The 25268-nt window shown below is 41.6% G+C and overlaps 1 protein-coding gene across 2 annotated transcripts in view; it reads left to right on the top strand.

Annotated features, from left to right (window-relative positions):
• The window catches only part of KATNAL2 (katanin catalytic subunit A1 like 2), a 296579-nt gene that overhangs the window by 158080 nt on the left and 113231 nt on the right, over positions 1–25268 (top strand). For both annotated transcript variants that reach the window (XM_029580510.1, XM_029580502.1), the window contains exon 9: positions 15715–15813. In XM_029580510.1, the coding sequence (XP_029436370.1) occupies positions 15715–15813 (99 nt within the window). The remainder of the gene's footprint in view (positions 1–15714; positions 15814–25268) is intronic.

Genomic DNA, 25268 nt, shown 5'->3' with positions numbered 1-25268 from the left:
AGAGTGGAAAATAGCCTCAAACTCAAAGTGGCCTGAGCCATATCAAAAAGGAAAGGCATATAACAGGCATAGAAGCAAAAAGTCATCTTCTACCTCCCACTCTTACTGGGACAGGAAGAAATCACTATTGAGGAAGAAGTCTGTTTCAGGGCTTGGTGCTGGTGTATAGGGTAACCCCTGGGTCCAGAGCAGGCTGGAGTCAGGAAAAGAACTGGTAATGTTAGAGTCTTCTGCCTGGCCAGCCACCTCCCCCTTGGGTTGAGCCTGCATCTTCTGGTGGCAGGACTTGAATGGAGGTTCGCTCAGGAACAAGGGTGGGGGCACCCACTAAGATAGAAAGGCTGCACAAAACAAACAGGGAACAGGTGCCCACACAGAAACACAAGGCAGGACAGAGAAACAGATGGTCACAATACTGGGACTAGTCCAAAGAACAAACAGGAAATTAAATCTAAAACAAACAATTGGACAATACAAACCCAGACTGGAAAAGGCCATTATACTGGTGCCTAGGCAACAAACAGAAGGCCAAGTACAAAGCATCAATAATGCTTAGGTACAGACAAGAACGTGGGCCATAATAAGGAAGGACTTCAAGCTGAAGCAGGGAGCAATAAATGAGGAGGGCTCTTATGAGAGTGGCAGTGCTGAGTCATTGAGTCACTCAAGCATAAGCCAGTGCAGCACAGATTGTAGCCTACTGAGGGTCCCTGCAGGCAGGAGGATGCACTGCAGCCAGAGTCTTCACAGTTCGTGCAAGAGTGTTTGCCAAAGAGTTAAGCACCGACCCACATCGCCCTGTACATGTCATTTGGATCAAAGTCAGAGCAGTCTATATCAGTGCCAAGGAAATTAGAGCCATTTGTATCCATGCCGAAAAGAGCAGTACCATCATCTTTGACACATAAGCATTCATTGTCAGTTCTAGCACCAGAATTAGATACATCTTCATTATCCTTCCCACCAGACAAGAATAATCAAGCATTCATTCAAAGAATGTGGCAAAACTTCTTAAGGCACTAAATGAAGGAAATGCTTTTACATTCACAAGAATGCGCCCCAGTTCTAGAAACATTTTCAAAACAACTTAAATCGTCATTACACTTTTTCATTCCAGCAACCAAAGAAGAAAGATGAGAATCCTCAATCCTCACAAGCGCACTCCAGTTCTCTAATACATATCCATGATACAGATTCAAATTCCTATGACACTATACTTGTTATATATTTCAGAATTTCGTGGAATACCAGAGGATGTTGCTTGGAAACAGAGAGAAGCAACATCACTCCAGAGGACCTCAAATATCTAGCATTTAATCAGAAATTGGCAGATTCAATCCCCTTTTCTGTACAGGATGAACCTGAACCATCCGAAGAATTTGCTGGAGTGCCCAAATTTATTAGGGCACCAAAACAACCTTTGGCCATACCAATACACAAAGCCTTAAAGGACCTTCAGTTGAAAATATGGAATTTCGCTTTGTCTGTTGTACCAGAGGCCAGAAAAATAGACCTCAAATATAAAATTAAGGCCTGCTCGAGTCATGATAGAGTACAATTTCCTCATGATTCAGTAATAGTTGAGTCGGCACTGCGAAGGGTTAAGAAGTCGAAAATCTATTCCAGTATTCTTCCGGTAAAAGAATACAGTCATGCTTCAGAGCAGAATTTTGAGAACCAATTTCAAATAACTCAATATTTCTACAGCATCCTCAAAAAATCAAGGAGAACTCTGCCTCACTGTCCCTTAACATGCAAGAAAAGTTCCAAGCTCAGTTTTAGAAGCAGATGTATGCTCAAAACATCTTATAAAATCAGTATATGACAACATTGACACTTCTTCTAGGATATCAGTTATATCAATAGCTGTTAGAAGGCTAGTATGGCACAAGGCCTCTGGCCTTAGAAAAGATGTTGAAGAAAATTGACAGATGCTTCTTGTATGTGAGACAAACTGGAAATGAACTAAAGAGGACAGTGAACCTCATATAAAAGAATATTTACAAGCATTGGCCATGGCTACTTCTGATCCAGCAGCCACTCAAAGGAAGTATTAACCCTATAGAAGATAATACTATTCACAAAGGTATTTTGCTCATTGATTTAGAGGCAGCATTTCCAGTCTCTGCAACAACCTCAACAGCTACCATCCAGGCAAAGCAAAAGAGACAGACCTGAGATTAAATCAGTCCAACAATCTTCCCAGAAACAAACTCAAGAGTTTTTGACTTCCAGTGTGAAGAAGACAACAATTATTTAATACCAATGGATCCTTATTACCACTAAGCATGGGATCTCAGTATCATCTGTAAAGGATACAGGTTAAATTCCAAGAAGCTTCATCCAATAATTTTTCAGTTTCCATCACATTCCACAGGATCAGTTACACATAATAAAAGAAGAGATAACATTACTCTTCTTATGCAGTAGAACTGGTTCCTTTAACAGAAAGAAATGAGAGATTTAATTCAAGAAACTTCCTGATCCTCAAAACGTCAGGTGGCCTTTATCTCATTTTTTATTTAAGAGAATTAAATACATTTCTCAAACAAGAAAAGTTCAAAATGAACCTGTTAGTTACAGTCTTCTCTCTTCTAGACCAAAATGATTAGTTGAATATGCTGGACCTCAAGGATGCATATATGCACATTCCTATTCACCCAGGCTACAGAAAATATTTCAGGTTCACAGTGGAAAGCAACTATTACCAGTACCTCTCAGCAGTTCTAAGAGTCTTTACAAAATGCCTAGCAGTAGTGGCAGCTCACCTGAGAAAAAAAGACGATTGGATAATAGTGAGCAGATTATTCAAAGAAGCCAAAAGCTCTATGACTCTTACAGTTCAAACTTCTTTCCCTAGGGTTTGTCATCAACTGTATGAAATCTCATCTGTCCCCTTCTAGTCACCTAGAGTTCATAGAAGTGTGATTGAATACCTAGATTTGCAAGGCATTTGTTCCTGATTAAAGAATGTCTTATCTATTGTTGTTATTAGCTACAATATGCAAACAGACTTCTGTTTTAAATCATAACTTAGTTGAAATCACTACAGGTTGAATCCGAATCAGTTCTTTCTAAGCACAAATTGATCTCCACCCTTTTGTAGAGCTATATACACCTGTCTTTAACTTTTCTGGATGCTGAATCTAGAAAGCCTGGAGCAAAGATCTTAATACTGATTTTATACCTGAGGGATGGGAAGCGATCTGGAAATCTTTTTCCAAAGCATCTGTGCTAGTGATTATTAGTTTACATACAAACTGTAGCGCAGGGAACTATTAATATTGTGATTGTCATCACAATATTAATAGTTCCTTTTCTAGGCAATGTTAGAAAAATTGATACAATAGTACTTTTATATTTATGTGGTAGAGCTATCTAAGAACTGGGAAATTTTGGATTGTTGTCAGAAATACAATCCATAACATAACTAATTTATAGATAGAAAGATAAATATAGATGTATTCCCTCAAGTATTTTTGCTAAATGTATGCACTGTTTGTCACAATATTAAAAATTGATCCAGAATATGGTTTCCACTGTGAGGTTTGGAAACAATGAAAACCATGTGGTTTGCTAAAATATGATAGATAATGGTGATGAAAAATCTCACAGCAAATTTAGATGTTAGATTTTGGTTGTATATGAAGATGTGGTTCCTTTTCTATATGGAACAGATAGGGAAACCTGGACTTCCATCAACTCTGACTGGGTTTGATTTTCCTAGAGCAGCTCTCAACAAAGTTGGTGTGACTTGTGGGCTATTTGCATATCAAATCCCATATTGATTAATCTCTCTGGTTGAGGTATTGAAGGGAAATATTCCTTTTTTTTTTGACAGGTGGGATAATTGATTTTTGTACTAAATTATTTTTCTTTGAAATGCATTATTGCTTCTATATTATTTCATTTGATGCAGAGAAGGGAGTGAACCAAAAAGGTGATATACACACATTCCCACCACATTCAGTAAATTTGGGAAGCAACAGAGCAGTGGTCTTCACTTTCAGTTCTTAGGTGCTGCAAACAGGTCGGGTTTTCAGGATATCCCTGACTATGCCTGAGATAGAGACAATTGAGGCAGCGTGCATGCAAATCTATCCTAAGCATATTCATTAGGGGTATCATAATGACTTAAAAACTGAAAGAACAGTCAGATCTTTTTGGGTCCCAGGAGGAGACTGTGAGCACTGACACACGGCAATTGAAATAGTCAAAAATCAGCACTGTACACCAATCTGCTGGAACTGAAGGTGATTTTCAGTGCCCTACAGTGTTCGAAACAGTACTGAAAAACAATTTGTTACAAATTCAATCAAGTTGCAATATTTTACATAAATAAACAAGAAGGAACAGGTTCCTACCAATTTTGCAAAGAAGGTCTTGCCATATGGAACTGGGCAAAGCAAGAAGCATATAAATCACAGCTATTTACCTTCCAGGAAAATAAAACCTTCTTGCAGACAGGCTAAGTCACCAACCACAGCCTCATGCATAGTCACTAAACAACCTAGTACTGAAAAAGATTTTCAGAATTTGGGAACAACCTTAAGTAGACCTTTTTGCATCTCTATACAATCACAAATTACCACAGTTCTGCTCAAGAAAACCATCCCAAAATGCGGAAGCAAGAGATACATTCCTCATTCCTTGGAACAGAGGCCTAACATATGCTTTCCTGCCAACTCCACTGATTGCAAGAATAATCTTAAAACTCAGGAAAGACAAAGGAACCATGATTCTAATAGTAGCATATTGACCACAACAACTTTGTTTCCTATGGCTACATGGACTACCCAAGCCCCACCAATCAAATTACTGATTATTCCAGAATTTCATACTCAATACAAATAAACAGTCCTTTATCCAAATCTCAAGAAATTAGTGTGAATATTGAAAGCTGAATAATACAAATCCTACAGCTGCCACAAGAAGTAACAAGTATTAGCAGTTCAAAAACCAGCTACAAGAAAATCATATAACTGCAAATGGAAGAGATTTTCAAACTGGTGTCAACAGCAAGAAACAGACCTCTTCTCATGTTCTGTTCCATCTATACTTCAGAATTTAATGTATCTAGTCAACTCTGGATTGAAATCAAATTCCCTAAGAGTTCATTTAAGTGCCATCGCTGCATATCACCATCGTAAAAAAGGGCAGCCTATATCTCAAACACCTTTAATGACGAAGCTCATGAAAGGCCATTAAACCTAAAACTCACCACTACAATGGGACCTAAATATAGTCTTACAACAGATAATGAAAAACTTGTTGAGTCTATATCAACAGCGGACATGACATTTTTCAATGAAAAACCAAAATTTTTAATTCCCACAACTTCGGCACATACAGTAAGTGAATTACAAGCTCTCATCATGTACCCTTCATACACCCAGATTTTCAGAAATAAAGTAATACTAAGAACTCATCTAAAGTTTTTGCCAAAGATAGTATCACAATTTCACCTAAACCAAGCTATAACTTTATCAACATTTTTTCCAAAACCTTATCCTGTAAGCAAGTTTAGGGGTGCAGGAACCTGTCTGCTACAGGACACTTCCAATTGCCCTCCCACCCTTCATGATCCTAAGTCAGGAAAAGACAGCGTGTATTCTCCTCGGAAACAGACTTTTATTTATCATATTTGGCAGGATATAGTATTTAGAAAATAACAACAATTTCTGTCTCTAACATCCTGGCCAATAAGCACCAGTTTTCCCTAAAGAAAGTTCTGTATCATGGGTGGTACAAACATGTCATAAACCTTAGCCTGCTTAATATTAATACTTATGGCTAACTTACAGCTTCAGGTGATCTCCCCTGTTTACCTCTGAAGCAGACTCCGTCTGGAGAGTGGGAGAGTGTGGGCAGGCAAGGAGACTTGACTCTGGGATGGGTTCTGGCAGAGCTACCGGCTGCGATCCAGGAAGGAGACTAGCTTCTGGCTCTGGTACTTGCCAGCTGTCTGGGACTTGCTCTCGCCCCTCACCATCTCTGACTCCGTATCACTCTCTGCCCCTGAGCAGGGTGTTCCTCTCTCTCTGGTCTCCTGCCCCGATTTCTTCCCCACACCTAGTCTTCTCCCTCCTTGATAGCAGGGGGTGCGGGTCTGCTTCTTCAGGCTCTCCTTTCTTTTCTTTCAGGGGTCTCTTCTCTGGTTTCAGAGTCGATAGGATGCGCTCCTTTGGAGGGATCCCTCCCTTTTTTCCTATTTATTTGCCCCCTTTCTTATACTTTCCAGTTGTTAAATATGCATACGCTCATGCATAATCTTGTGGGTCTTTGCTGTATTGCAGGTCTTTTCCCCCTCCCCATTTCTTCGGGAGGTTCTGCCTCATTGCAAGTTTTTTCCCCCCCTCCCCATTTCTTCAAGGGGAGAACTGCCACATCTGTATGCCAGGCTGTTATGCTAGGGTCAGTGATTTTCTCTACCTCAGACTGCTTCCCCTTTCTTCCAAGGGTAGGGGTCTTTTCAGCCTCTGGACCTTGCCTTGGCTGGTCCCTGACTCCTGGCTTATGAGCTTAAGTTGCAGTATTATGTCTCTGTCTGCTTTTTTATTTAAACAGGCACTACAAACAGGCACATCTTGATAAAGTATCCTTCAGTGTATCAGGACAAGGTCTCTTGTTGTTCCACTGAGACAGTGCTGTTTTAAAGTTCATCTGGGTAAAAGTTCTTTCTCTTTCTGTGGCAGTGCTTTGGGACCTGTCAGTATTGTCTACATATTTCTTTGGCTCTTATGATTCATATTTGCTTCTTTCAAGGGTAAAACATAAGATATCTCCCTACAATCCTATGATACCAAAAAAACATTACATATGCTCGACTACGGAAGAGCCCTCCTATTTTACCTGGACAGAACTAAGCAAAATAGAAGTACAACATAACTCTTTATTTCCTATGATATAAATAAAAAGGGCAAGGGAAAACATGCTTTATCTGGGTAGTTATCGCAATACATTTCTCATTGTTACCAATCAATAGGCTGCAATATTGAGCAACCAATAAAAACTAACTACATATGAAAAGTTGCCACCATGTTAGTGAACCTGAAATCAGTATCAATCCAGGATATTTGTAAAGCAGCAATGTGTTTAACAATCCATACCGTCACACAATATTACTGTCTGGACCAAGAAATGTGCACGGATAGTGTATTCAGCCAATCTGTACTATAAAGCATATTCATGTAAAAAGTTGCAACTTCCCGCCAGCTGATACGGGTTGCAATAAAAACAAAATAGCAGAATGCAACCTAAGCTAGTGAGTTCCATACTTTGTGGCTGAATTGTGATGCTTATCCATGGAAAAAGGAAAGTTGCTTACCTGTAATAGATGTGCTGCATGGACAGCAGAACAATCAGCCACAAAGACCCTTCCTCCTCCATGGGATGTTGAATTCAGCTATGGAACAGACTGAGAAGAGGACACATGGCGATGCAAACACGGAAAGTTCCATGCATGCTCAGAAAGTGAAATTAAAACTTTCTCAGCTGTGAAAAAGGGAGCCCAACTTGGATGACATCACCCATGCTGTGTGGCTGATTATTCTGCTGGTCCAGACGGAGAAGACCTGTACGCAACTAATCAGTAATAGTAAACAACTTTGCTGTCCATTACTGATGGATACGATATCTGCTACAGCTGCCTGGGACCAGACCATGACCAGACAAACTGCTATTATTGTGGCCATGTTACATTTGCTGATTGTGGGCTCTACCTACAATCGACAGCACTTATCCCTAAGACTGGAAAATCTCAACATGGCGGGATGCTGCTGCTCTCCTCCCTGGTGGTAGGGACGACGCCATGCCACTCTTCCCGCAGGGCCTTTCTTAGGCGTGCTCACGCATGGCGCGCCGTCTTTTAAAGGCCCTGTGATGGGAATCCAGTCTGCCAGCACCCTTGGATGCCGTCATGCAGCTGAGTACATAAGCCCCAGTCGTGCACCCTAACATCATCTCAGCAATGGGTTTCCTGCCTGTTGCTCATGTTGTTCCTGCTGCTCCTGTTCCTGTTGCTCCTGTTGTTCCTGCATTCCTGTGTTCCAGCTTTGCTTTGCCCAGCCTGTCTCATCCAGCCTTGCCTTGCTCAACCCACCGTGTCCAATGGCTCCTCGTCTATCCTTGTGCATTCTTTGGCTTGATCTCCTGGTCCTGATGTCTTGCTTCAGACCTGGACCTGACCACACTTGCCTTCCGCCTAGACCTGACCATTGCCTTGGACCTGACTATGCTTGCTTGCTGCCTGCCTCAACCCGCAGCCTGTCCCCAGTATATCCTCTCTGCTGCCTGTCCTGGCCCTGGTTTGTTCTTGGACTCTCATTCACTCTATTGACCTAAGGCCCCACCTAAGTCATTGCAGTTGCCAGTACCCAAGGGCTCAACCTACGAGGGAGGTGGCTAGTGTAGGTGAAGATCCAGTCTGACTTGCTTCAGGTGTGTTCGCCAGCTGACAACCGAAGCCTCGTAGGTTCACCTACAAGGCTGCGTTAACTATGTCACGGCACTAAGGGCTCACACCCACGCCATTCATCACAAGCCACATGAATCTGTGGTCACAAAAATCAAGGGCCTAGAAAATTGAGGAACTATGTAAGACTCTGAGGAACCATAGTTGATTCTCCTCCTGGAGTGGAACTTCCTCATGCTTCCCGGGTGTAGAGTTGAACGGGAGCTCCTCTAAGAGATTTCCCCTGTTGGCAGAACAGGCCAGGTCCTCAGGGGCGGGCACACCAAAACAAAGAAAAAGAAATGCTCTGTGGAGCCGGTGGCTTACCAGGTGCCGAAAAAACATTGATCAGCGCCTCAATGTAGCCGATTCATCATTCTACGGCATTGTCAATGCATGCAGCTCCCGTACCATCTATACACTATTTATTGGTGCTGTCTGCATCAATCTCTGAATCCATCGATGCATAGGGCTTTGTCTGTGCACAAAACCTTGATGCATAAATCTTTGACGCATTCAGTGCACTGAGCCCTGGAGTATGCGTTGCATAGAGCCTCAATGCCAATTGAGGCACTCTAAGAGACAGAACAGAATGCATCATCATTGACGCACCAGGCAACGATGCTGCAAACTCTGTTGTCTCCCTCTTGACCAATACGAAGAGGTGGATCCATGGGGGCAGGAAGTGATGTGATGCACTTAACCCTACCAATCACCATGGCAATATCACCATCCAGCTACTGGAAAGGGGCCTTTGCCTAGAAACGCTGGATCCCATTTGTTCCGTGGTCCATTTAATTTCCAATTGGCCTCCAGTGCAGATCTTTCAATAATTTAGAAGAGGTGCAAGGGGACTCCATCCTGGTATGAGAAAAAATGTTCCACCTCCAGTATCTGGCCAAAGAGGAGGTCAGCCCTTGGACAAAGTAGCAGAATTGATGAAAACTTTGTTTACCTTTCTGGCATCCAAGGGTAAAGAGGGTATATTCTAAAATATCATATTTACCTGCATGAGAGTCATCCCATCTTCACCAATCAGAGTGGACACTTCATCAGATCCCCAACGAGGCAGGTGTAGACCCAGACACTCGCTTGCAGCAAAGTCCAGCCAGTTTGAGGAGTACACCCCTGCAAGGCAATCAAGGTTCCCTACTCAGTCACCAAATTCATCATTGCGGTCCTGGATTAGTGTTCCCTCCCCCCCAGATCTGAAGAGGGATCGTCGGGAATTCCCTCTGATCGATTACCTGAACCTCTGGAATACTCATCTCCACTAGAAGACCTTGCTTATTCCAGATTTCTGGACAAGTTGGGAACAGGACAAGGGTCCTCGAGTGAAGGTTTTCGGTCTTCTTCAAATTCTAAAGAACCCATCAGAACAGCAGTGATCCCAAAAAATGATATTTTGCAGGGTTACAAAAAAGGAATGTGGGAGATCCCAATTTACTGTACACCAGTAGCACGAAAATTGGATCTCAAATACAAGAGTGCAAAAATCGCTGGGATTTGGAGTGGTGCAACTACCATATTGATTGGTAGTAGTGGAATTGGCTCTGAAAAGAGCAAAGAAAACAAGATTTTTTTTTCTAACACCCCACTGGGGAACGATTCCAGGTTAATTGGAAAATGTTGATAAGAAAATTCCAGAGGTCCATGCTTAATACACAAATATTTGCTCACAAATGGCCTGATTTTCAAAGGCTGGCGCGTAAAAAAAATGGGAGATATACGTGTGGCTGGGCCGTGCGCGTGCTGTGGGCATTTTCAAAGACTGGCCATGTATGTATCTCCTGGTACACGTGGAAGAGCAGGCTTTGAAAAAAGGAGCAGGGCTGGGGGCAGGGTCTGGGCAGGGCATGGGCGTGATCATTAGGCACTGTCCCGGTGAAGCACGTGCCAGCAGCTGGCCAGCCTGTGCAACCTACTACTGAACTGGAGAGCAAGTAAGTATTGAAATTAAAAAACAAAAAAACTAGTTAGAGGGGTTTTAGGGATTGGGGAAGATAGCGGAAAAGGAGCGCATGTCCATATGCACGCACCGGAAACCATGTATACATGGTCATCCGCGCACGGGTATTAAAATTCTCTTTTAATTTTGTATGGTTCAGTACTTAGATGACTGTTTACAAAAGCTGAAGTTTTTTTTTTCCATCAGATGATACAGCCTTGGTGTAATAAAATTAAAAAGTCATGGGATAGGAGGCGGTGTCCTTTTGTGGATTGCAAACTGGCTAAAAGATCGGAAACAGAATAGGATTAAATTGTCATTTTTCTCAGTGGAGAAAGGTAAACAGTATAGTGCCTCAGGGATCTGTACTTGGACCGGTGCTTTTCAATATATTTATAAATGATTTGGAAAGAGGAATGAGTGAAGTGACCACATTTTTAGATGACACAAAATTATTCTGAGTTGTTAAATCACAAGCAGATTGTGATAAATTGCAGGTGGATCTTGCAAGACTGGAAGACTGGGCATCCAAATGGCAGATGAAATGTAATGTGGATAAGTGCAAAGTAACCCACATTTTAGTTACATGATGTTAGGTTCCATATTTGGAGTTACCACCCAGGAAAAAGATCTGAACGTCATAGTGGACAATACATTGAAATCATCAGTTCAGTGTGTTGCAGCAGTCAGAGAGCGAATAGAATGTTAGGATTTATTAGGAAAGGCAAAGGTACAGAATCTCGTCTCTGTATCCAAAACAACTACAGATTCTGGCCCGAAGTCGGCAGCCGGAATGCTGTCAACCAAAGGCAACCCAACAGGCCCAACCAAAACCTAGGCCAAAGTTTGGACCATCCTTCAGCCATCCCTCCAGTAGGAGGGAGTATTTAATCCCACTTGGAGGAGTGGCATAAGATTACAAAAGACTGCTGAGTACTCAAAATTGTGGAGTCTGGAATCTGCTTATGCTTTTCCCAAATACCCACACTTCCTCATTACTCAGCCTTCAATCCTGATCCATCTCATTCAGCACAACTCCACCTCGAAGTGGAGTTGCTTCTCAGTCAACAACCTGTTCCATCCCAGCAGCATAACCAGAGTTCTACCCCAGCTACTTCCTTCTCCCAAGAAAACTGGGGAATTGAGACCCATCCTGGATTTAAGAAGCCTAAACAAGAATCTACTCTTGGAGAAATTCAAAATGAACTCCCTTCACACAATTCTCTCCCTCATCCATAAGGGAGAGTTAATGTATGCCCTGGATTTGAAGGATGCCTATGCTGCTATCCCCATTCATTCTTCTGACTGGCTTTATCTTCATTTGTGGTGGACTACTCTCATTGCCAGTACTGAGTACTCCCCTTCAGAATATCATTGGCACCGAGGGTCTTCATGAAATGCCTTTCTGTAGTAGCGGCACACTTTCGTCTGTCAGAGCATCTAGGTTTTTCCGTACCTAGACAAATGGCTAGTGTTAGCCACTTCTTGGGAAGCAGTTCTCACTTCCCTGCAGATGTCAATTCAACTCCCACAGTCATTAGTCTTCCTGGTGAACTTTGAAAAATTGATTCAAGTTTCTATCCAGAAAATAAACTTCATAGGAGCATATATAGATTCTCTGTAAGAAAGATCCTGCAGATTGGGCAAACACACTCAGAACACTTGCTGAATGCAGATCAGACATCAGCCAGAGACATTCTGATTGTTCTGTGTCAAATGGAAGAAGCAGTTAATGTAGTTTCACTGACCCACTTACACATGTGACTCCATTCCCAATGGGGATAATTAACTCAGCCCTTGATGAATGCAGTGAATGTCTCGCAAGGCATGAAAAAGGAGCTTCACTGCTGGCTACAACCTTTTATCCTCTAAGAGGAGGTACCGTCCCGGCTACTTCCTCACCAAGTAGCAATGGTGATGGATACTTCCATGAAAGGATGGAGACCCCATCCAGGCCCCTATCAAATTCAAGGGACTTGATTGCTAAAAGAAAAACATTTTAAGATCAACCTTCAAGCAATCAGATATGCGTTGACAACTTTCACACATCTCCTCCAAGGGAACAGCATTCTCATAAACAGACAATCAGGTAGCCATGTTCTACATGAAGAAACAAGGCAGCATGGGATCATGAGCCCTCTGCCAGGAGGTGATAAAGATATAGGAATGGGCTTGCAAAATTAAACTGTCCTGCAAGCAAACCACTTTCCAGAAATTTACAACATATTAGCAGATCATCTCAGTAGATTATTTTATCTACAAGTGGTCCCTACAACAATCAGCTGCCAACAGGCTGTTCAGTCTGTGCGGTCTTTCAACAATCAACCTCTTTGTATCAGAGGAAAACTGAAAAATGGAAAGATTTTGGTCAATTCTGCCCAGTGACCTCAGATCCACTCAGGATGCTTTTCTGCTCAGTTGGAATGCAGTTCTCATGTACACTTTTCCACTGATTCCATTGATTGGCAAGACAGTACAAAAAGTTCTTGAGGACCTTGTCTGATTGATTCTTGTTGCTCCAGCATGGTCTAGTCAAGTTTGGTTTGCGTATCTGGTACAGCTATCTAGCACCTCTGCAATTCATCTTAGGGCAGATCCATCCTTACTAACTCAAGAGGAAGGATGTCTATATTATCCAAACCTTCCTTCCCTCCACCTGACAACCTGGATTTTGAACGCTCACTGATTAAACACTTTGCCTTGCCCAAAGTGGTTGAGAATATAATAGTGCCTGCCCGGAAGCCATCTACTGGAAGATCTTACAGATTCAAATGAAAAACATGCTCATCTTGGTGTCTATAGACATTCTTGGAATCATTCAATGTGAATCAGAATTCCCACTTAAATACTAAGAACATAAGAAATTGCCATGCTGGGTCAGACCAAGGGTCCATCAAGCCCAGCATCCTGTTTCCAACAGAGGCCAAACCAGGCCACAAGAACCTGCCAATTACCCAAACACTAAGAAGATCCCATGCTACTGATGCAATTAATAGCAGTGGCTATTCCCTAACTAAACTTGATTAATAGCCATTAATGGACTTCTCCTCCAAGAACTTATCCAAAACCACATCCTCTGGCAACAAATTCCAGAGCTTTATTGTGCATTGATTGAAAATGAATTTTCTCCAATTAGTCTTAAATGTGCTACTTGCTAACTTCATGGAATGCCCCCTAGTCCTTCTTTTATTCGAAAGTGTAAATAACTGATTCACATCTACTCATTCAAGACCTCTCATGATCTTAAAGACCTCTATCATATCCCCCCTCAGCCGTCTCTTCTCCAAGCTGAACAGCCCTAACCTCTTCAGCCTTTCCTCATAGGGGAGCTGTTCCATCCCCTTTATCATTTTGGTTGCCCTTCTCTGTCTGTCTTCTTCAGGTCTCGGTACTTCATCAGTAAGAGTTCATCTCAATGCTATTTATAGTGGCCTGCCACTTCCAAACTAAAGGTAGACCAATCTCAACTCATCTGTTTGTATGGCATATTAAGGCTTCAGTTGTCAAACCTCCTGTTCCATGAGACCTGAATATGAATCTACCACAACTAATGAAGCTTCCGTTTGAACCTTTAGAGTCTGCTTCTCTCAAGTTTCTCATGTGGAATATATTCCTAGTTGCTATCACATCAGCAAGAAGAGGAAGGGAATTTCATGCTTTGGTTCATTATGGTCCTTTTATGCAAATCGTTCATAGCTTGAAAAAGTGAAATCTAAATCAAATCAGATCAAATCAAACAGAGTGGTGCTCTGCACATACCCAAAGTTTTAGCCAAAGGTAATAATGGCTTTTTATTTTAGTCAACCCATTGTGTTATTTCTTTACAAGACCACATGCTGAAGAAGGTGAAAAAGATCTTCATTCATTAGACTGCAAAAGGGCCTTGGTTTACAACAGAAAAAGATCTCAGCTGCATTGTCACACCTCTCACTTATTTGTCTCTTATGATCCTAACCGACTGGGCATAGCGGTTGCCAAAGAAACATTGTCCAGTTGGCTGGCAGACTCTACTGCACATTGTTTTGTTTTATTTTTATTTTATTTTTCAGTTTTAACACAATGCAAAGAACAAACATAGCAGATACAACAGACTTATTATCCGTAAAGCTCCCCTATGTGCCATCCCCCCCAACCCTCCCTCCTCACCCTCATTGCGAATCCATAACAACCATTATTCTAGGTAGTAAAAGCTTTTCTACCTATCCATTGGTGAATCGTTCCAGGTTGTTTATCGTAACTCTAGAATGGCATTGCGGGCTTTTGTTGGCAAAAACATAAGGTAGTCTCTCCAGAGTGCCATATAGTTAGCATACATTTTAGCGGAGTTGTGGCCCTGGGATCTACAAACTGTCAAATGTTCATAGATGGCTAACTTCTGTAGCTTATTTTTCCAGTAATTAACTGTCGGTGTATCATCCATCATCCAATAAGCCAATATTGATTGCTTCATTAATAAAAAGGCTTTTTGTAGAAATTGCCTTTGTGTGTTCTTTAATGTATCTTCTTCGCTCTCTAGCACACCGAAAAGGCATACCTTGGGAGACTGGGGAATTCTACAGTGCAGCATCCATCCCAACACTTCAAAGCAGACTTACACTTGTAAGAATGCTTTTAATATTTGGGTTGAAGTCTGCATGTACTTTGTATGCAGGCTGTTATAAAATTATCTTCTTAGTCGACATATGGAATATTATTTTATTGATGGATGGGAATATTTCAGTTGGAGCCTGTTGTGTCAAGCTATGCCTTTGAGGAAGTACCATGGCAAAACAGCACTAGAATTATTTTCTGAGATCTGGTTGTTGAGATCTATTTGGGCTTTAATCAAGTTAGTATAGTTTAAACATCTGATTTTACTTTGTTACGTTGGTTGGATTTCAAGTCCATGTTCATTATGTGTTCAGAACTCTCTTGACTATAGATTTATGGTGCAAGAAAATACCATATTTTCCTGTGTATGTCATTTTTTTTTCTTTCAAATTTCCTTCAGTGTGTTTTATACCATGGTGCGACTTATGTGCTGTTTTTTTTATAAATCGCTTCTCTCTCTCATAAGAGCCCTGCAAGGAGAAACGCAGGTGCGTCTTATATAAAGGTGAGACGTATGTACTAACTTTTTCATAAAAATGGCTATTTATAGAGAGATGCGACTTATGCAAAGGTATGACTTATACACTGGAAAATACAACAGATTAATATTGTATGATTTAGGGTTAATTTCCTAATATAAATCAATAACTGCTTTTATTATTTTTTAAATTTGTATTTTTCTCTCACACTGAATGTTAGTTTTGCCATACTTTGTACATTTCAGGATATTTATCTCCATAATCCTAATGTGAGATGGGATCATATTATTGGACTCGATGCAGCCAAGCGCTTAGTCAAGGAGGCTGTTGTATATCCTATTAGGGTAAGATTTAAAAATGAACTATTTCTGAAAAGAGTGGTGGTGCAGATACCATGAGCTAGGGAAGAAAAACATTTCATAAATAATATTGTAAATCACCTTTTAGTTCACCTTTATTGTGGGTAAGACATCAAACAATTTTTACTTTGTGCAATGAAGAAATAGTGTGGAAAATTTATTCATACTTTGTGTAAAAATATTGCTCGAATTCACAATGTTCAAGTTGAGCATTCTGGGTAAGAAGCGACATTGATTTTATTTTATACACACTGACATGAATTTTTATCAGTAGTTATTTTTAAGCTTAGCTGTTGTAAAATTCAGTTTGGTTCGAAAGGCAGAGATGGTGTAATGCATTACAAACGAAAGTTGCAGGGGCTTCAAGTGCTTGGCTGCAACATTCTTTTTTTATCTTGGAATTGCAAGGAGGAATGGATTTGGTGCTCAACCACATTTTTTTTTTTTTTTTTTTTAAATATTCAGTAAGCCAGTGAGTGGCAAATTTACCCAGATAATGTTATCTGGGTAACTGTAAGTACAAGTGCCACTGATTATTTGGCTAAAGATATCTAGATAGCTTTATCTGGATAATTTCTCCGTTCACCTGCTTACTGAATATTGATTTGTATTAAAAAGAAAGCCAAAGGGCAAATAAATCATCTCTATAAACAATTCCAAATAAATTGCAATATTACATAAATAACCCATCTGAATCAGACAACCTATCATAAAGAGATGGAAGCACCACACCACTCCTGGTTAACCTCTGAAAGCCTGTTTAAATAACCAAAAATATGGTAATATAATAAATGATGGCAGAAAAAGATCAAACCAGTCCTTCCAGTCTGCCTAGCAAGCTTATTCTATTTTATTTTTTCAGGGTAGTAACTGGTGCTCCACACAGGTTACCCCCATACCCTCCATCAAGAGTAGCAACTGCCGCTCCGTGCAGGTTACCCCAGTTAATATAGGTTTCTCCTTTTCTTCATTTAGCCACTAGGAATTCTCTGTGTTAATACCACACTTTTTTGAATTCCATTAGAAACATAAAAATGTGGCCACAGAAAAAGACCATATAGCCTATCTATTTTACCCTTCCTCCCAACTAAAATAGGCTTTTCAATTCCTATCACTCAGAGATCCCCTGTGCTTATCCAATGTTTTCTCGAATTCCACCTCCTCCACTGGGAGGCTGTTCCATGCATCCACTGTCTTCTCTGTAAAGAAATATTTCTCAAGATTTCTTCTGAATCTTCCTCCCTTCAATTTCATCCCATAACCCCTCATTTTACAGCCTCCTTTCTGTTGAAAGAGGCTCTCCTCCTGTGCATGGAAACCTTGGAGATATTTAAATGCCATCCTTGATGAATTCGAGAATATCTCCTCCTCAGAAATAGAATCACTCATCAGAAAAATTAACCCCGCATCACATCCAGCGGACGCAATCCCAGTTAAACATCTAAAATCTAGCCCAAACATCATAGCTAAACCCATAGCAGACATCATCAACACATCCCTGTCTCAGGGACAAGTACCAACCAACATAAAAGGAGCCCTAGTCAAACCCATCTTAAAAAAAACCCCAACTGAACCCCTCAGATCTAAACAACTTCAGACCCATATCCATCCTCCCATTCCTTGCTAAAATTCTGGAAAAAGTAGTAAACAATCAACTATCAGAACACTTAGAAAAACACAATGTTCTACACCCCTCCCAATTTGGCTTCCATAAATTTTTCAGCCGGAAACACTATTAATCTCCCTCACCGACACCATCCTCAGAGGTCTAGATAAAGGACAATCCTTCATCCTAGCTATGCTAGATATCTCAGCAGCCTTCGACACAATTAGCCACAACATCCTCATTGACCGACTAATTGAAATTGGACTATCTGGCATTGCATTACAATGGTTCATCTCATACCTAGAGAACAGACATTACAAAGTCAAAATTGGCAAGAATGAATCTGAGCCCATCAAACTAACTCAAGGCGTCCCACAAGGCTCCTCCCTATCATCCATGCTCTTCAATATATATATATATATGCTCCCCTTATGTAAACTCCTAACCGACCTAGGACTCACCTTCTTCATATACGCTGATGACGTCCAAATCCTCATCTCCATCCCTGAATCCTTTACCAAATCCCTTCATCTCTGGGACAACCACCTCACCTCCATTAAGCAACTTCTCAATCAAATGAACCTAGCACTAAATACCAACAAAACTGAACTCTTAATAAAAAGCCACAAATCTAATGACTTAATCCTTCCTGAAATTCCCCCAACCAAGTAAAACCCTCAATTGCAAAGGAGGTTAGAAACCTAGGCGTCACACTAGACAATGAGTTAAACCTAAAAAAATTCATAAATTCAACAATGAAAGACTGCTTTTACAAACTCCACGTGCTAAAAAAACTAAGGCCCCTCCTTCATCAAAACAATTTCAGAACAGTCCTTCAGGCACTCATCTTATCCAAAATAGACTATTGCAATTCCATACTTTTAGGACTGCCAGCAACCTCACTAAAACCCCTGCAAATGCTACAAGACGCCATCGCCAGAATCCTCACAAACACCAGAAGAAACGAACACATCACCCCTATATTAAAAAACCTTCACTGGCTCCCTATACACCTTAGAATACGCTTCAAGAGTCTCACTCTAGTTCACAAGACCACTATACACCCAAATATAAACTGGGTCAACACTTCCTTCCTCTTCAAACCCCCCCCCCCCCCGAAGATCCACAAGATCTGCCAATAATGGCACTTTACCAATAACCTCTCCCAAACTCACTCACCTATCCTCGACACGGGAACATGCACTTTCCCTTACCGGTCCTACCATTTGGAACACAATGTCCTAGACTTAAAGCTTGAACCTAACACACAAAACTTCAAAAAAAACAAACTGAAAACCTGGCTCTTTAAGCAAGCCTATCAATAACTCTCGCACACACCTGCACTCAGACACACAAGCTCTTTCCCCTCCGCAAGCACATTCCTGAAACTGTTATCCCTTCCTACAACATGCTGACCTCTACAGTTACAATAATTATAGTTACTTATTCCTTTCTGGGTTTTTTTGGTCTCTTGTGTTCCTACCTCCTTTCACCCTTCAAACTCCATAGTTGTTCAAATTGTTAAGACATAGTTACTCAAATTGTTAAAATGTAATTTCCTTTCATATTTCAATTGTTCTACTGTAAACCAAAGTGATGTGCAAACGAATGTTGGTATATAAAAGCGTTAAATAAATAAATCATATCTCCCCTATCTAGCCTTTCCTCTAGGGTATGTGTATTTAGTTCTTTAAGTATGTTCCCATATGCTTTAGAACAAAGACCACTGACAATTTTAGTAGCCACCCAACCGGTTTATATCCTTTTGAAAGTGCAGTCTCCAGAATTGTACACAGTATTCCAAATGAGGTCTCACCAGGGACCTATACAGGGGCAATATTACCTCCCTTTTTCTGCTGACCATTCCCCTCCCTGTGCAGCCAAGCATCTTTTTGGCATTTGAGATTGCTTTATCCACCTGTTTGGCCACCTTAAGATCATCAGATAAAATCATCCCCAGATCCTGCTCTTCTTTTGTGCTTAGAAGAATTTCACCCACAATACTGTATCTCTCCATTAGGTTTTTTTTGCAACCTAAATGCACAACTGCTTTTTTTAGCATTAAATTTTAGTTGCAAGATTCTAGACCATTCCTCAAGCTTCACTAGATCCCTCCTTGTGTTTTTCACTCCTTCCTTGCTGTCTACCCCTGTTGCAGATTTTGGTATCATTGGCAAAACACAAACCCTTTCTCGACAGTCCTTCTACAGTGTTATTCATTACCATTCTTTTTGTCATCACTTCTTCCAAAATCGATTCCATGCATACTCTACCCTTTCCATGAAGAAATACTTCCTGACATTGCTCCTGAGCCTACCCCCTTGAAATTTCATATCATGACATCTAGTCCTACAACTTCCTCTTCATCAGAAAAGATTTGATTTTTGTGTATCATTAATTCCTTACCAATCTTTTAGATTTTTTGAATGTGTAAATAAACATGTAGAAAAAGGTGATCTGATTGACATAGGATTTTCAGAAGGAATTTGTCAAAGTTCCCCATGAGAAACTCAGGAAATTAAAGAATTATGGGATAGGAGGCAGTGTTCTATTGTGGATTGGAGTGAAAACAATAGGAATCGGATGATGATAAGAAGCCCTTTATTTCATCCGATTCCTATTGTTTTCACTGTAATACAGCCAACTGGATCGGCTTCCGCTTTGTTTTCTGGGTCCGTCCCTATTGTGGATTGGTAAATGGTTAAAAGGTCGGATACACAGGGTAAGACTAAATGGCCAGTTTTCCAAATGGAGAAAAATCTTTAGTGGAGTTCCACAGGGATCGATACTGGAACCTGTGCTTATTAACATATTCATAAATGATCTGAAAAAGGAAAAAATGAGTGAGGTGATCAGATTTGCAGATGATATAAAATTCCTCAAAGTTGTTAAAACAGTAGTGGATCGCGAGGAAATACAGAACCTCATGAGTCTAGGGATGTGCATTACTTTCAATCAAATTAGGAAAACTAAATGAATTGGGCCAATTTGTTTCTTTGGGGGGCTTCAAAACAAATTGATGGGGCCCCAGAATTAAATCCTATTCGGTTAATTTGTTTGAAACAAAAAAAAGAAAGTTACCCGTGGGCTTAGGCCTAAGTTTGCAGCCAGGACCTCACCTAGGAAATAGGACGACGCCCAAAGCAGGGGCCATGGTTTATGCCCACACATGGCACCTCAGTCAAGGCCTGGGGCCTTGCCTAGGCATAGGGCATGGCCTGAATCAGGGGCCACGGCCTGAGCGTGAGACCAGGGTCTCGGCCTAGGCTCGGACCAAAATGTTTTGCCAGTATTGGGAAATTTCCTGATACCCATTTACCCAATCCAGTAGGAATCCAGGGCCTGGCCCAGAGGCTGGGTCCTGATGCCTGGATCTCTACCTAGGCCAGAGCTTGCATTCAGGCCTGATGCCTGAGCTCAGTCTGGAGTCCAGGTCCTGATGCCTGGGCCTGGGCCTAGGCCTGGGCCCCAGGCTCAGGCCTAGAGCTGGAGCCTAGGCTTCAAAGTCTTTGATCTTCTTTCTTCTGTCGTCTTCCTGAAATGATGCATCCACTTTGGTTGCGCCGGAGTAAATTTTCATTTTGCTGTACAGCAAAATGGTGTCCTCCGCTAAAGAGGATACATCTGAGTTAATTTACAGAGGAGGGCAACACAAATGATAAAGGGGATGGACATTTTTCCTATGATGAGAGGCTATGCAGGCTAGGGCTCTGGCCGAGAGGGCACATGATAAAAGTTTATAAAATTATGAGTGGAGTGGAATGGTTAAATAAAAGATGGCTAATTATGCTTGCAAATAATGATAAAACAAGGAGACACTCCATGATACTAACAACCAGCAGGTTCAAAACAAATTGTAGAAAGTACTTTTTACTCAGTACACTATGAATCTGTGGAATCTATTGCCAGAGGACATGAGCAAGGTGACTTGCATAGCAGGGTTTAAAAGAAGTTTGGACAAGTTCCTGGAGGAAAGTCCATAGCACTAGACCTAGAAAGCTATTGCTATACCTGGGAGTGAGTAATAGGAATTAGATTTATTTTATGGGATCTGGCAGGTTCTTGCAACCTGCATTGGCCACCGTCAGAGACAGGATGCTGAGCTCGATAGACTATGGTCTCACCCAGCATGGCAGTTCTTAGGTTGTTATATTCCATTCAGGATTTTGAAAATCTGATTCATACTCTCCCCTGTCGCTCGTCTCCTTCAGGATATACATATTTAGATCCTCTAATCTCCTTAAAAGTCCAGGACCAGGCATTTTGCCTGGTCCCACCTTAAGACAGCCACAAGGAATTCTGGTTGCAGGCTTTTTCCCTGGGAAGATGGATAAGATGCCAGAACCCAAAGGAAAAGGATGGACACAGACAAGAGTAGAATAAAGTCAGATCTCTGCTGAAGCTGTATATCTATAAACTTCTACATTTCTGTTGCCAGCATTGCTGAAGAAAGCAGGGTTTTAATTGTTTAATTTTGCCTGTAAATAATAGTCTGTTGAAGAATAGCTGGAGTCCAGCAAGCTAAAAGCCACTCACACTGTGCTACATATGGTATCATTCAGCGGAATTGTTCCTGTTCTAAGCACCTGCACAGGCAGGGACCCACACTAGCCTTAAGGAAAGGAAACTTTTTTTTCCTCTGTATCCGCTCTAGCTGATTTGCACAGATCAGGAACTTGTGCTTCTGCTCTAAAGCAGCAGCACAGAGTAACAAAACATATTAAACCTTTTTGGGGCCTGGCTGCAGCTGTGAAGTAAAATACAAGCAGCTACAGGGGGTAGCCCATGTGGACAGACAGGGGAAAAAAAAGAAAAAGTTAGTCAGAGCCAGACAGGCTAGGAGTTTTCTTTTTACTTTTGAATAAGGCAAGGAACTGCCGCAAACCACCCGGACCACCTACTTGGCAAATATGCTTACAGGCAGAAGCCAAGTGGCTTTTCAGGCCGTCACCCCAATGAGAAAACCAAAAGTTAAAACTGCTATCCTGGAAACGGTTACACTATGGAAACATACTGGCAACAGTTCTGGCGTGGCACCCTATAGCTCAGAGAAAGTGCATGGGGCCTTTTTCATCGCCTAAAGCAGGCGGGATGGAAATAGTTATAGCCAAAGGCAAAAACAAGCCTCGAAGTAGCCAACCAGATCCTCCTGGAGCAATTCCTGGACGAGCTGGACAAGCCCATGTGGAATTGGGTCTGACGACATCCAGGGCTTATCTTGGAGAAAGCATTGTAAGTGGTGGACACCTTCCATCAGGTTCAGTTCATGCCAGAACTAGTAAGGAAGCTAGTAAGGCAACCCATACAAGCTTCCTGATATGGCAATGAGAGTGCAAGACTCCAGCAACAGTACATGGAACAGGACAGCTCTGGTTCCATGCTTCGGTCACAGGCCCCCAAGCCCGCCAGCCTGTTTTAACTATGGGAAGAGAGGTCATTTGGCCAAGGGCTGTCACTGTGAAGGAAGCATACCTATGAATGTCAGCTACTCTAAAGAGGATGTGAGTAAGAACATAAGAACATAAGAGATTGCCATGCTGGGTCAGACCAAGGGTCCATCAAGCCCAGCATCCTGTTTCCAACAGAGGCCAAAACCAGGCCACAAGAACCTGGCAATTACCCAAACACTAAGAAGATCCCATGATACTGAAAGTCATAAACGGAGTGTGGTCCTTTTTTCCATCCCACAATACCTCTTTGTTTTTTTGGAGATTTAGCTTTAGTTTAAGGTGTAATTAGTTTGAGATCATTTTAAGACAATTGTTGAGGTTTAGATTGCTTGGTGAGGATCAGAGCCTACTGAGCAAAATAGCTGAATATCATCCACATAAGCATGGTAAGGAATATGGCTTTTTTTGATTAGTTTGCCAAGTGGAGCCAAATAGATATTTAAAAAATTGGGGGATATAATGGAACCTTGTGGCATACCACATAGATGGCGGTGTGGGTGAGAGGACACCTGTCCAACAGAGATGGTATGGGTGTGATTGTGGAGGAAAGATTTGAGCCAAGTGAGTGTTGGGCCTAAGAGACCTAGGTCCATCAGGCGGATGATGATGAGCTCGTGGGCAGTAGTGTCAAACTCTGCTGAGAGGTCCAGGAGAAGCAGGAGAGTTTGTTGACCACACTCTTGCCATAATCAAAGTTCATCTGTGAGACAAGTTAGTATGGTTCCTGTGCTGTGGTAGAGTCTGAAAGCAGATTTGAAGGGGACCAGGTGGTTTGTGAGTTGTAAAAATTCAGTTAATTGTAGCAGAACTACTTTTTCATAATTTTGCTGAGGAAAGGAATGTTTGAGAGTGGGCAGTAATTGCTTATTGTGTTTGGATCCAGATATGGTTTCTTTAGTGTGCATCTTATCACAGCTTTTTTTAGGCACTCAGATAGATGGCCTTCTGATAATGAGGAGTTTATGAAGGTCTGGAAGTGACTGATTTATGGTGATTTGGCCTGTTTGATGAGCTATGAAGGGCAGAAGTCATCCAAACATGTTGTGGATTTGAGGTTTGTGATGAAGGAGTCCATTGCTTCAATTGATAGGAGACGGAAGGCGAGTGGGATGGTGAGATTGGTTGCATTTTATTTGGATATTCCGAGGTCTTGGTATCTAGGTCTGCTCTGATGCTGTTAATCTTATTGGTAAAGAACTTGGCTTGTTTATGCAAAGCTATCAATGGCTAGGGAAGAAAGTAAAGATGTGCAGGAGTTCTCATGGTGAGTTTTTTTTACTTGGTTGATTGTTTTGGAGAAGTAGTGTGTCTTGGTTTCCAATATTGCCTTGAAATAAGTCATCTGGTGACTTCTGCTATTGCCTCTGTCTGTTTGGGATTTGGATTTCCACCATTGCCATTCTAGCTGTCTCTTATTTGTTGTATTATCCCAGGACAAGCAGGATGCTAGTTCTCACATATGGGTGACGTCACTGACGGAGCTCTATTGCGGGGAAACTTTCTGTCAAAGTTTCTAGAAACTTTTGACTGGCCCTGTGAGGCCACTGAGCATGCCCAGCATGCCATGATAGTCTCTGCCATAGGGGTCTCTCTGTAGTCTTCATTTTTCCGCGCTGCTGTAAGCATCACGGATCAAGGAGCCTCGTGAGTTTTTCCTCACAATATACCTGACTGAAAAGTCAATGAATTCTCAAAAATTTTCTCCTATAAGCGATCTCTCTCAATTTTCCAGCGGCTGGTGAGTAAACTTAGTCTGGTTTTTACTTTTAGTAAAAACTTTCTCTCAGTTTCTTTTTCCATTTTTTCATCGATGGCTGTTGACAGAAAATAGCTTCCGGATTTAAAAAATGTCCGGTTTGTAATAGAACAATGTCCATAACAGATCCACACCTAGAGTGTGTTATCTGTTTAGGAGATAAACACGATGTTTCATCCTGCCCTCAATGTGCAGAGATGACTCCTAAAGGAAGAAAACTTTGACAGGAGAAGATGGAACATCTGTTTCACCTTCAGCTCCTTCCTTCTCCTTCAACATCAATGAAGTCGTCCCCGGTGGGAGTTACAAAGCGGATTTTACTGAAAAAACATAGTCTGGAGGGATCGGGAGATCGTCCATCACCATCGATGTCGACGGCATAGATAAGGTCGGTAGTTGAGCACCGACCAAAACATCGTCACTGACATCGACACTCATCGACTCCAGCGACACCCCTCTCTCCGGAGGAACCGACTGCTAAACGGCAAAAATCTCAGGAAACTGCTACCTTCGGCGCCGGGGCCTATACCTGCATTGATCGAACCTCCACAGGGCTCTGCGGATGTGATATCGACGCCAACACCGCCACTGCGTATAGCTGCTCTGACTACACCGGCTGTATCACAGG

This window comes from Rhinatrema bivittatum, chromosome 1 (genome assembly GCF_901001135.1).
Source record: "Rhinatrema bivittatum chromosome 1, aRhiBiv1.1, whole genome shotgun sequence".
NCBI lineage: Eukaryota > Metazoa > Chordata > Amphibia > Gymnophiona > Rhinatrematidae > Rhinatrema > Rhinatrema bivittatum.
Note: the sequence above shows the minus strand (reverse complement) of the source record. Positions and strands in the feature narration are given on the sequence as shown.